This window comes from Phalacrocorax aristotelis, chromosome 4 (assembly GCF_949628215.1).
Source record: "Phalacrocorax aristotelis chromosome 4, bGulAri2.1, whole genome shotgun sequence".
Taxonomy (NCBI): Eukaryota; Metazoa; Chordata; class Aves; order Suliformes; family Phalacrocoracidae; genus Phalacrocorax; species Phalacrocorax aristotelis.
Genome location: NC_134279.1, coordinates 56,621,937 through 56,635,389, shown reverse-complemented (window position 1 = coordinate 56,635,389; position 13,453 = coordinate 56,621,937). Strand labels below are relative to the sequence as shown.

General features: G+C 40.2%; 1 protein-coding gene across 2 annotated transcripts in view; it reads right to left on the bottom strand.

The window, feature by feature from the left end:
* Positions 1–217: 217 nt before the first annotated feature.
* Positions 218–13,453, bottom strand: part of KCTD8 (potassium channel tetramerization domain containing 8) — a 103,749-nt gene continuing 90,513 nt past the window's right edge. The window contains exons 2-3 of one of the 2 annotated variants that reach the window (XM_075091578.1): positions 1,978–2,033; positions 1,421–1,508 (exon numbers count right to left, since the gene is read on the bottom strand). In XM_075091578.1, the coding sequence (XP_074947679.1) occupies positions 2,017–2,033 (17 nt within the window). In that variant the 3' untranslated portion in view covers positions 1,421–1,508; positions 1,978–2,016. Of the gene's footprint in view, positions 1,509–1,977; positions 2,034–13,453 lie in introns of both variants that reach the window. The other variant, XM_075091575.1, reaches the window with a different exon arrangement.

Sequence of the window (13,453 nt, the reverse complement as noted above, 5' to 3'; positions counted from 1 at the left end):
TCTCTTCCTCTTGGAGAGTCTGTATGATGGCTCCCGTTAGTGGCACCACCCTAAATATTTTCACCCACTCTTGAAACATGTTTTTTGTTTGGGTTTTTTTTCCAGCAGAGTAGTTACAAAAACATTAAACAAAAAGTAACAATTTGCTTGACTCTATTTTTAAAAAAGAGGAGATAACGATAGCCAAGAAAATCTACCAGATGGTTCTTTTAATAAATACATTAAAGTCTTTTTTATTTTTCTCCAATTTTAGCAACTAACATAACAGAAACTTTCAGACCATCAAACCAGTTTTCACAATCTGCCATAAGTTTGCATTTCACAGAAATAATCCTGACAAGCACTAATAGATGAACTTTGTTGGTGCAATAATAAAACAGTATAAGGCATATTTACACCATCCTTACATACAAACACTGTACACACAAAAAAATCACAGATCCAGAACAAAGTAAATTCAATCCCTTAGACATTTTACGTTTATAGGCTTGGTATCAGACAAATAATTCTCCAAGCAACAGACAACCTCTTGTTCTTGTGTGATTTATTTGTAACATTGTGCTCATGCAAAATAGGTATTTGCTTTATTGCGTTAACATTGAAAGAATGTTCGGAATTAGTTCTGAAACCAGTTCGATCGAATTTTAAACCCTGTTTCTCTTCTTCCATAGAAAGTCTGAGTCATTTTTATTGGTGACATAAAACGAGGTGTTAATTGATGAGTGAGATTTTTATTTGGTAAGTTCCAAAGCGATAATGAAGCTCAACTGACTACAGTTCGAAAACCATCTTTCTTGACCATGCATATTTTTCTTTGCTACTATGAGGTGGTTTTGATGAGATGCCTTTTGTATTTTTTAAGTTTCTATCTTTTTATATATATTTTTAAAGAAACCATGTACTATCCAACATCCACTGTTCACAGAAAGAAATAAGCAGCAGGAATAGCTCTGGTGGCAGAGTTAGCCAGAAGGAGGACATCAGTAAGTTAGTGGCAACTTAATAAACATCAAATGGCCCGGAGATATGTAATGAAAGAGTTGATTACTATAACCCATATTTCTGTAAGAGTTCAGACTGCCAGGGACGTTTGCGCTCTGGAAAGTAATCTGGAATGTGGATTTTTTTAAAATCTTGGATACATTTTCTCATTTCTTCCTCAACACTCAGCTTCTCACATACCTTCTTTTTGGAAAGATTTGTTTCTCTGGACTTGCTAATGAGAGTTTGAAATAGTTCACTGTTCCTGCGTTTGTCTGGTGGTGGCATCCACTGCACTGGGGCCTTCTTAGATGGACGATCCAAAGTCAGAGTATTTGGCTGGTGGGCTGTGGATGGCTGAGTGCTGGTGGCATTTTCTTGAGGGGTGCTGGCTTCCGAGTGGCTGTCACAGCTCGAGGTGGACAACTCGTTACAGGAAGTCCCACTTTCACTGCCCTTGTCCAAGACTTTGTCGTGCTTCCTTTCTTCGTGGTCTTGTTTGGGGGAACCGGTTCGCTGGGGGGATCCTAACACAAGGCAGGAAAGAAAAAGTATTAAGCAAGCACTGGTTTACACAGAAAACTGATCAGCTACCATTTAGAAAAACATGACTCAGAGTCTTGGCTGGGATAAACTGTGGTGTTTCCTTTCAGTCAGAAGAACTATACCAGACTGGTACGCAGTTTGAAGGTCTGGTTCTACAAGAGTGTTCCGTTGTCAAAATTTGCACTCCTGAAAATGTTTATGGCAAGAATAACTTCACTGCCTGCCTAAAAAGTCAGGTAATGAAACGTGCATAATGCCCACAGATTATCTGCACTGGAAAACCCTGCAGGCATGTTTAAATGAGCTAGTTTGCTATTACACCCCAAAAAGTTTATGATGAGAAATTAGATTTTGTAGTATTATGAAAATACTACCATACAATTTGCAATCCCTTTGCTTAAATAAAAATATTCCAAGGGCTTAGATTTTTTTTGGAAGCTCTTAACTCACCTTCCCAGAACAGTCTACTGATATTATGCTCTGCAGATGTCAACTCTGCAGAATCCCTGGACAGAAAAAGGAGTATTAATCCTAGAATAACAGAGAGATTGCTCACTACTGACAGTGTCTTTAGCCTTTTATTTTTTTATTCCTATAGTGATTTCACTGTGCTTCTTACTGTCAGTTATTATCCCAGACTTGCCTCACTGCATTCAGAATTCACTTGTACACCTCTTACTGCACAAGCTGGCAGGGGAAAGGAGGTTATGAAGTTGTTGGTAAAGAGGCACTCTGCAACGGCTGGGAGAACCACCTGATGGCCTATCAGCAGGCACGGCTCAGTGCTTCACACGCCTGAAAATCGGATCTAGGCTGTTATTCTTTCCAGATATCACTTTTGCTTTGAAGTCTTAAGCAGAATATGAATGTGAAAATTAGGTGGTAGCTGCTAAATCTGTGCAAGTGTTTTCATTTCTGAAGCCTTATTTCAAAACTCCAGCTGTGAAGTGAAATGATGCTATGCTGGCATCATCTAAACGTCATGATCTTAATTTAGGACACTATCTAAAGCTCACAGAAATATCTACAGAGTTCAAGAGGCATTGATTGGATCAAACCAAAGGGAAAAATTTTAAAGATGATTAAATGCCTAAATGACAATGAAGACTGGGTCTTCAGTGGCAGTTATGTGTCTGCTACCAAACCTGAAAGAGTCAAAACAGTTTAGGTATCTACATGTCGTAGAGAAACTATATTATCCTTATAATTTACTGAAAACACCACCAGCATCAGTTAACCACCTTTGCCAGGGTATGACAGCTCAATCTTGAGTTAGTGGAACAGAGTTGCAAGGAGATTCTTGAATCACTTAGTATTCTGTTTTCCAGAATTACAAATTAGAAATGTAATTACAATTATAAAGAATGCAGGAGCAATATGAACACTCCAGTGTCTTTCTGACTGTGCAGTTCTATGATTCAAAGGAATTTAAGAGACTGCAATATTTTATATGAGACAGGGGAAAACAAAACAAAACAAAAAACAAAAGCAAATAAATAACAGTCTAACAGCAGCAGCATTAAACAACCTGCTTTTCTTTTGTTTTAGCCAGCATCCCAGGATGAAGTGTCACATATTGGTAGTCCACCTAGAGAAACCCATGAATAATCAAGATCCAAAGAAGAGCGACAACAATCCATCAGGGCTGGTACTTGCATTATTCAGAGTGAAAAACACAAATGATTTTCTGCTTCATTACATTCATTCCAAATATTTAGCACATGCAGCGATTTCCTTCCTCTTTCTCCTCCAGAAATATGTTCACCTTCTTAAATAGATTTACATGCCTTCCTTCTATTGTTGTATCTGGCATTTCGTTTCATACCTCAAACCACTATATGAATATGCTAAATCGAGAGTCACCTGGCATTATGGAACTATTTTGGCTTTGCAGCATCTGATTGTAAAACTGAGTAGTTAACCAGATAGTGATTTCAGCATTGTTACTCTGATTTTCAATAACATGATTAACATCAATATCTAACCTAGTTTATAATCTTAGCTTCTTCAAATGTAACAACACTATAACTAAGAAACAGAAGTTTTCTGTCAGCAACACCCTGTAGTCTTCAACTCTGTCTTTCCTGCCCAGTTTTTTGCTGTAACTTCATAAATCAAGATATTTTTTCAGTTGGTCTGTGTATACTTACTTCTTTGCTGGTACTCCTTTGCTTCTCAAGGCCTCAAAGCTGCAATGTACTAAGAATCTATTTCAGAAAAGCACTGAAATACACCCTTGAGAATATAAAATATTCCATTTCCTGCTCCAGGATTGTTCAGGAGCCTGACAATAGGCAGGTATTTAAATGCTTTTTTGGATCAGAGCCCTGAGGTTCAGTACCTTACAGCACTGAGCTCTGTATGCTTCACTGAATTGCCTAAATTCACGATAACTTTAATCCAAACACAGGTTTCTCCCACACCTCTCCTTTTAAAAATTAACAAATCCTCCCTCACAAAGAATTCTTTATGTGCTCCTGCACTTCTTTCTCAATAGTGTGTTATTAACAGAAGCAAGACTTCTGCTAGAGGGGAGGTTTTTCTCACAATATTTTCTACCTGCTGAAACCCAAAAGAAATTATAAATACATATGAAAGGATTCTCAAAAGATATTGGTTTAATTTTCAACATCAGGATTATCAGATAAATTTAACTACATCTCTAATTCAGAAAACATCTCCTTATTGCTCTCTATGCTGGCACACTCATTTGCGGCTAGGATTGTGTGATCAGATGTTGTCTCCACTGCACCTTCTCAGCCCTTCCAGAATAACGCCAAAGATCTTCAAATAGCTCAGTCTACCTGAAACTACTTATTTTCCAGGAGTGAAGAATAGTTCTTAAAAACTCAGAGAAAGTATACTTGCTCCAACATGCACATAAAACTAAAAACTTCACTGACTTACAATCTGTCCCTCCGGCTCCTGCCCTTTCTAGGATCTCCCACCTGCTGCTGGTTCTCCAACTTCTCCAGGCAGTTGCAGTAGACACTGAACTTCCCACTTCTTTTTTCCTTTATTGTTCTTATACGGCTTCCTTTCTTTCAAAAAGTGAGATCGCCCTTTTCCTGCACTTACTCACCACCTCTACCACGATGGCTACTAGACTCCCAAGTCTATTAGACTCAACAGAATATCTCAAACAGATTTCTCTGATCAGGAAGGCAGATTTTATTTACTTTGACTGTATTTATTCCTCATCTATGTTGCTCTCTGCACACGTTTTAGCCAACATTTACTGGCAGAACTGACTGATAATCACTTGCAAGCAGTTACTACAAAATATTGATGGAAAATGAACTAGAAACTTATGAACCTGATTCTCTGCAGTGAAAATCTGCTTCTGTCAGTTATGACAGTCAAAACAGGAACCAGAAGAAGTTCTCTCTGGCTTCCCTGTGGAACAATAATGGCAACAGAGCTCCAGTCAGGAGCAGAACATGACAAATACAACAGCCAACCATCCAACTACTGGTTGAAAATTGTAACCAAGTACTTCTGGAAGTCAAATAAAGCTTAGATAGGTCTAAATTGCTTGTGGATATCCATAAAGCGCAATCTGAATAACTATTTGAAGATTTCTTTAGCTCTATCTCCTGCAACAGAGAAAAATACCACACTGGAAACATTAAAAGCATAATATAATGATATTCTGCTTATCTATATTTCAGTCTTTGTGTACGCTTATTTTCTTAAATATTAATGCAACAGGCTTAAAATAAAGGAAATCATATTACCTAATCTAATTAACCTGACTGCTCCATTCTCCTCTCTCTCTGTAAGTCAAATGTCCAGTTTATTACATGTGCAGAGGCAGATTCACAAATAAATCTCTTCCTCACTCAGCTACTTTATTCCTACTGTCTCAAGTATAATTTGTTTATAAATCAGCTTATTTTTACTGATATGAAGAACGGAAAATCTTAGCTCTGGAGTACAACAGTTATAGCTGGGTGTAAGACATGTACATCATAGTTGAAGTTGACATAAAAAATAATCATTTGGAAACAACACATAGCCAACATCTTAAATGGCTTCAACTTGCAGTACCTCAATCAGGAAGAATGGAATCTGTTAAAGAGATGCTACCGTTTGTCCAGAAAATATACACAAAAAAAGTGAAATGATTTGAGTTTTATCAATCCCTTTGACAGCACTATAAAATTGAGCCTGTTTGTTGGTTTAAATAAAGAGCTTAAAACAATTTAAAAAACCCAACCAAACTAACCCAAAATCTTGAGTTTTTCTGTGATGTAATTTTAGTGAAAACGAAGTTCTTGGGGGTATTTTATATTCATAATTTTCTGTTTCTTCAAAAGTACTTTTTTATTAAAAAAAACCAACAGTTCTGCTACACATAGTCTATTGAATTAATCAAATAATCCAACTGAGGGTTCCTTTGAACTGATACAGCTATAAACAGAACTAACTCTTGCATAAGCCAAAAAATTTTTAGCAAATACTTTGTATTTATTGAGAACATATCTTAAAATCATTTCATTAAAATTGTTAATAAAATTGTGATGCAAATTAATTCCATGTATTTAACTGATTTCATAAAAAATGAAAACAGGACAGGAACAGGGTTTTAAACTGACTGACTATATTGGAAGGCTCAGAAACCGAACAGCAAAGAGAAGAAAAGTTATTCTTATTTGTAGCTGTAAAAGAAATGATATCTAATCCAACAATACTATTTGCATTTTGATTCATAATTTTTGCATGCTTCAGAATATTGGCAGTATGTGATTTGCACATGATTTTGCATGAAATGCAATTTTTTTCAGATTGTTTTGCTTAGGGAATAAATCCTTATGCTTTTAGGCTACACAGGACCTTCAGTCTGGTACACAGCTATGTTAAACCCCTGAATAAACTTTTCTTCCACCTACTATCTCAAAATTACATTATATTCAGAGCGAATGTAAGATGAATCCTATTGTGTTTTATGATTTAATCTTAAGAATCTAAGTAAAATTAATTAATATACAATCATCAAAAAATACTCATCAAATCTGACGTTACGATGAACTTATCCATCTGACATGTGTAGGTTTTTTATTACCTTTCACCAACATTCAAAGTACTGCACTACACTGAATGCTTAGAGAGAAGTCACCTGTGAAATCTGATGTCAGGTTATGGCTACTGTGGGAACATTTCCGTCACCAGATTTTTGAGTACTTAATATCACACTTCAATGGTAAATGATTATCTTTTATGTCTAATTTCACTTTGATTTTATTTTTTTAAAAGATTATTTTTAAGAGCTATAAAAGGATAGCTCTAAACCCCTGACATTTTCTGTGGTATATTAATGATATTTCCAGTTTTAGAAAAAAACCCCATTCTTAGAGCCCAGCTGAACAGATGAATTAATTCCCTGAGACCTGCAAGGGATTCAGCTTGCCTCTTACCACTAGAGCTGTAGGTTAAAACTAGCTTTATAGCAGGCAAATTTACAAGGAACTTTGTGACCACTGCACACTGTCCTCTTTAATGCACTACAGAATCAAGCTAAATCCACTGCTTGGATTTAGCAGTGAGAGTTTATGTCGTTTTTTTAACTCCATACAGCTTGTCAAGGAAACTTTTCCACTTATTTTGGGTATTGCAATTTACATCTAAGTTAGTCCTGTTGGGAAGGGGGAGAGAGGGGAGGCCATGCCCCACTTAATTTCTATTTTAAGGCTAATATGCAGGCCTGCGCTGGATTTAAGTGGCATGCAGTCCTTAGCTGCCCCTCTGCTGTGGATGAATTTTATCCATTATGAACATCCCAAGCAAACAATACTAATAACGAAGTATATAATGTGAGAAATATCTAAGTGCTCTTGACAAGCTCCGCTCTTTACAGCTTGCACTTACGGGAAAAATTTAAGAGTTCAGTGTACAGATTTTAGTGAAACAAAACTTTGTGTGGGAGTCTTTATGCTATGTGGTTTCAGATTACTTCAAGTTAAAAAAAAAAAATATATATATAGTCAGTTTCCAGTTTGGGTCTCATCTAGTAAAATATTTCAAACCACTTTTTGGATCAAAGGCTTAATCCAAAGAATGCTTGGTATATAATAGTGAAGTATTTTTCCAAAAGGAGGATTGAAACTCAGCATTTCCTATTTTTTTAAATCCTTTCAGATGAGTGATGAATTGCTATGGATACCCAAATGCTCACACTTTCATGTTTTTTGACCCAGCTGAGGTTTGGCTTTAGTCAATGCAAAGTAGAATAGCTTCAATAAAATGAAGAGAACGTTCTCTTCACCTCTGATTACTTCAGGGTAACATACCCATTTGGAAGAAGTGAGTTAACTTCCCTCAGGCACAAGAGAGAATTAGTATCTGGGAGGGTCTGATTTATGAATGTGCTGAGCGCTGAACTCTTCGGTAAAAGGCCAGCACTGTTGACATACCAACTTAAGTACTTTGAGCAGAACCTAAATTTTATGTGATTTAAGAAAGCCAAGCAAGTCAGCCACAGAGCAGTCTGGTGAATCTCAGCTGGGCTTCCCTGACATGAAGAACACCACTTAGGTTACTCACATTTTATCAAAACAGTTTTGTAAATACCAGCAGCACAGAGTAGATACCGCAAAAAGAAGAGATGAGTGCTCGTAGTGGGTGACTCTGTTAAAAGACACTGAGGTGCCCATCTGCCGACCTGACAGGGAGTCACGAGAGGTTTGCTGTCTTCTGGGAGCTAAGATCTGAGACATCACTGAGAGGGTGCCACAACTTGTCAAAAGCACCTATTACTATCCTCTGCTACTCTTCCATGTGGGCACAAACGACACTGCAAGCCAGAGTCTGGGCAGAACCAAGCAAGACTATAAAGCTCTGGGAAAGCATGTGAAAAATATTGGTGCTCAGGTTATCTTCTCCTCCATATTACCTGTTGGAGAAAAATGGGCAACTAGAAATAGGTGAATAATGCAAATCAACTCCTGGTTACGTGGCTGGTGTCAACATGAGGGTTTTGGCTTTTATGACAATGGGACATTCTTCAACAACCATAGGCTGCTAGGGAGGGATGGACTCCATCTGTCTGGAAGGGGCAAGGGAATCTTTGGCAGCAGGCTGGCAAACGTGGTGAGGAGGGCTTTAAACTGAGGAACTTGGGGGTACAAACTGGCAATGCTAATGCCATCATACACAATGGGGGAATAAGACAGGACAACCTGAGCAGTGATAAAGGTGCCGTGGCCGCCTCATGCGATGGCAACCAGACCAACCACCTCAAGGGTTTGCATGGCTGTAGTGGGTCCTCGTACACCCCCCTGGGGAAACCTGTGTGCTCAAGCACCTTTCTGAAATGCCTGTACACCAATGCAAGGAGCGTGGGGAATAAACAGGAGGAACTAGAGGTCTGTGTGCGGTCACAGGGCCATGATCTCATTGCAATCACAGAGACATGGTGGGATAGCTCGCATGACTGGAATGTGGTCATGGATGGCTACAGGCTTTTCAGGAAAGACAGACGAGCAAGGCGAGGTGGGGGAGCTGATTTTATGTGAGGGAGCAACTAGAATGCATCGAGCTCTGCCTTGGACTGGAAGGAGAACAAGTTGAGAGCTTGTGGGTAAAAATTAAGGGGCAGCCAAATATGGGTGACACTGTTGTGGGTGTTTACTACAGGCCACCTGATAAAGAAGAGGAAGTTGATGAAACCTTCTACAGACAGCTGGAAGTAGCCTCACAGTTGCAGGCCCTGGTCCTCATGGGGGACCTCAGACACCCTGATGTTTGCTGGAAAAGCAACACGGTGAGCCATGCATGATCCAGAAGGTTCCTGCAGAGCACTGAGGACAACTTTTTGATGCAAGTGGTGGAGGAGTCAAAGAGGTGAGATGTGCTGCTCGACCTTATCCTAACAAACAGGGAAGGGCTGGTTGAGGATGTGAGAGTTGGGGGTAGCCTTGGCTGCAGTGACCATGAGATGGTCACAGGATACTGTGACGTAGAAGCAGGGCAACAAGTAGGATTACAACCTTGGACTTCAAGATGGCCAACTTTGGCCTCTTCAGAGACCTGCTAGGAGGAATCTCATGGGCTAGGGCTCTGGAAGGCAGGGGGTCCAAGAGAGCTGCACAGTATTCAAGGACCACTTCCTCCGAGCTCAAGATCAGTGCATCCCCAGGAGAATGAAGTCAGGCAGAGGAGCCAGGAGATCATCATGGATGAGAAAAGAGCTTCTAGAGAAACTCAAATGGAAGAGGGAGGTTCACAGTATGTGGAGAAAGGGACTGGCCAATTGGGAGGAATATAGGAATGTTTCAGAGCACGCAGAGATGCAATGAGGAAGGCCAAGGCCCACTTGGCATTAAATCTGGCAAGGGATGTCAAAGATAACAAGAAGGGCTTCTTTAAATACATCAGCAGTAAAAGGAAGACTGGGGATACAGTGGGCCCACTGCTGAACAAGGAAGGGGCCCTTGCAACGCAGGATGAAGAGAAGGCAGAGTTACTGAATGCTGCCTTTGCCTCGGTCTTTACTGCTCAGGCTGGCCCTTGGGCATCTCAGTCCCCAAAAGAGAAAGAAGAAACTCTGGAGAAAGGAAGACTTACCATTGGTTGAGAAGGATTGGGTCAGAGATCACCTAGGCAAACTGGATCCTCGCAAATCCATGGGCCTCAATGGGATGCACCCACGAGTGCTGAGGGAGCTGGTGGATGTTCTTGCTGAACCACTCTCCATCATCTCTGAAAGCTTGTGGAGGACAGGAGAGGTGCCCGAGGACTGGAGGACAGCAAATGTCACTCTAATCTTCAAAAAGGGCAAGAAGGAGGACCTGGGGAACTATAGGCCAGTCAGACTCACCTCCATCCCTGGAAAGGTGATGGAGCAGTTCATCCTGGAGGTCATCTCCAGGCATGTAGAGGACAAGAAGGTTACCAGAAACAGTCAACATGGATTCACCAAGGGAAGATCATGCTTGACCACCGTGATAGCCTTCTATGATGGCGTGACTGGCTGGGTCAACAAAGGGAGAGCGGTGGATGTTGTCTATCTTGACTTCAGTAAGGCATTTGACACTGTCTCCCATAGCATCCTCACAGGCAAGCTAAGGAAGTGTGGGTTGGATGAGTGGACAGTGAGGTGGACAGAGAACTGGCTCAACAACAGAACTCAGAGGGTCATGATCAATGGGGCAGAGTCTGGATGGAGGCCTGTGACTAGTGGTGCTCCCCAGGGGTCTGTGCTGCGTCCATCCCTGTTCAACATATTCATCAATGACCTGGATGATGGGATAGAGTGTAACCTCAGCAAGTTCACTGATGATACCAAGCTGGGAGGAGTGGCTGATACACCAGAAGGTGGTGCTGCCATCCAGCGAGACCTGGACAGGCTGGAGAGCTGGGCCAAGGGGAACCTGATGAAATTCAACAAGAGCAAGTGCAAGGTCCTGCACCTGGGGAGGAACAACCCCATGCACCTGTACAGGCTGGGGGTTGACCTGCTGGAAAGCAGCTCCCCTGAGAAGGACCTGGGAGTGCTGGTGGACAACAAGCTGACCCTGAGCCAGCGATGTGCCCTTGTGGCCAAGAAGGCCAATGGTGCCCTGGGGTGCATTAAAAGGAGTGTGGCCAGCAGGTTGAGAGAGGTTATCCTCCCCCTCTACTCTGCCCTAGTGAGACCACATTTGGAGTACTGCGTCCAGTTTTGGGCCCCCCAGTTTAAGAAGGACACAGAACTGCTTGAGCAAGTCCAGCGCAGAGCTACCAAGATGATCAGGGGACAGGAGCATCTCCCTTATGAGGAAAGGCTGAGAGACTTGGGTTCGTTCAGCCTGGACAAGAGAAGACTGAGGGGGGATCTTATCAATATTTACAAATATCTAAAGGGAGAGTGTCAAGAGGGTGGAGCCAGACTCTTTTCAGTGGTGCTCAACGACAGGCCAAGGGGCAATGGGCACAAGTTGGAACACAGGAAGTTCCACCTCAATATGCGGAAGAACTTCTTTCCTGTGAGGGTGACCGAGCAGTGGCACAGGCTGCCCAGGGAGGGTGTGGAGTCTCCTTCCCTGGAGACATTCAAAACCCACCTGGATGTGTTCCTGTGCCCCCTGCTCTAGGTGTGCCTGCTCAAGCAGGGGGGTTGGACAAGATGATCTCCAGAGGTCCCTTCCAACCCCTACCATTCCGTGATTCTGTGATTCTGTGATTCTGTAATATGCCCTATGGTCTGGCAAAACTTCAAATTCATATCTACAGGCCATGTAGGTTGCTTTGGCTTCACTAACAAGCTGATTCTGAGCTATGAATCTGCGTCCAAAACTACACCCATTTAAAAAAAAGTTTTAGTTTTAGGTGTTGCCCCATTCAAGCCAAAGACAACACACTCTGTGACCTTAAGTTATAAAACATTAATGCAAAAATAAAGCCTGTTTATTCTAATGTGAAGGCAAAAAAAGATCTTGGAAGGAAAGCAATTTAATGGTGAAAGCAGAAAGGGTGAAAAAATACTGTCTCTTTTCACAGAAAAAAAAAAGGAAGTTAGAAAAATTTCTATAACTTTTCAGTACTTTTCTCAGAAAGCATATTGTTATTGGCATCCCTGGAAAATTCATCTGTAGGTGAAACCAAGCAGAACTACTGCAGATGATACTTTAGCCCCCAAATATTTGAGCAAGAACATGTGAAAACACTATGTTCTAAAGAAAACCTCACCACAGACTTAATTATCACATTTGCGAGAATATAGAACCTATAATAATAGGGTGTTCAATGAGTCATTGTAGACAAATTAAAGACATGATGAGAAATTTAAAAAAAAATCATGGCAATTATGAGAGATGAAGGCAAAATATATTCCTTGGTTTTTCTGAAACGTTTTACTACGTTCAGAATTTAATAGGAAATGCAAATTTTCCCGTAATATTTCCTGTCCTCTACTGCAAAGTGCATGAGGCATCTCACATGCTTGGATTCCAACACAAAATTTCAAAGTGGGAACTGTACACTGAAGTCTTCTTGGTAATGTTTAGGAGCATTAACATTCTTAGGAGTGTTTATTTGCTGTTTCATGGATATTTCAATAGGAAGAATATGTCTGTGATTGCATTCTTGATGAAGCCTTTTATTTAAATCTCCTTACCTGCCATGGAAAGATAAAAAGACACTGTGTAGAGATTGCGGCTGTATTGGGCATAGCTCCCACAGGGGAAATTACCCTTTAATAGCGTTAAGCTCGATGGTGTGTGAATGGTTATGTGGTACTTGAAGTGAATGAACCAATTCATCTTTCAGATTAGGACCACATGCCTGTAAGTGATAAGTGCTTTGTCTCAAAAGAAAAAAAAAAAGAACACAATGGCATAAAAATATTTTTCTGTCACATTTACTACCACCTGACGTTAAACTAACTTCTAGAAAGGGTACAGTAGATTGAATTAAATAAATCAATGAGGGAAATTTATTTGCTTATTTCTAGTCAAGCTGTATTTTAAATGTTAACATTATTCACTATATAAAAAGACTAATTAATATATAGAGAGGGAACTATTTTTGTTATTTTGAATGACAGGATGTATACAGCAAACAGTTCTGTGCTCAACTTGAATTCACTAGATACTTCACCCTAATCTTGTTTTGAACAAATAAGAAAACCATACCCATTCCATTTGTTACTTTTCCAACTCGGTTTCGTGGTAGGCAAAACAGTACTTAAATAGGAGAGCCAGTGAAATTCTGACATGGACAATTTGTTGCATTCCAGTAAAACTAATGCAGAGTCCACAGCTTTTATTAAATACGTTAATCTGAAAACTTTGAAGTAACATCTTTTCTTGGCAGATAAGCTAAAGGTAACAGGAAAGACCAGTAATATTCATATCCAACTACAGAGTCAAATATTAAAGATTACATTTTTATTTTGTGGAGTCAGAGATGGCTACCGCATCAATGCTACGCTGGAGGTACAAGAAGA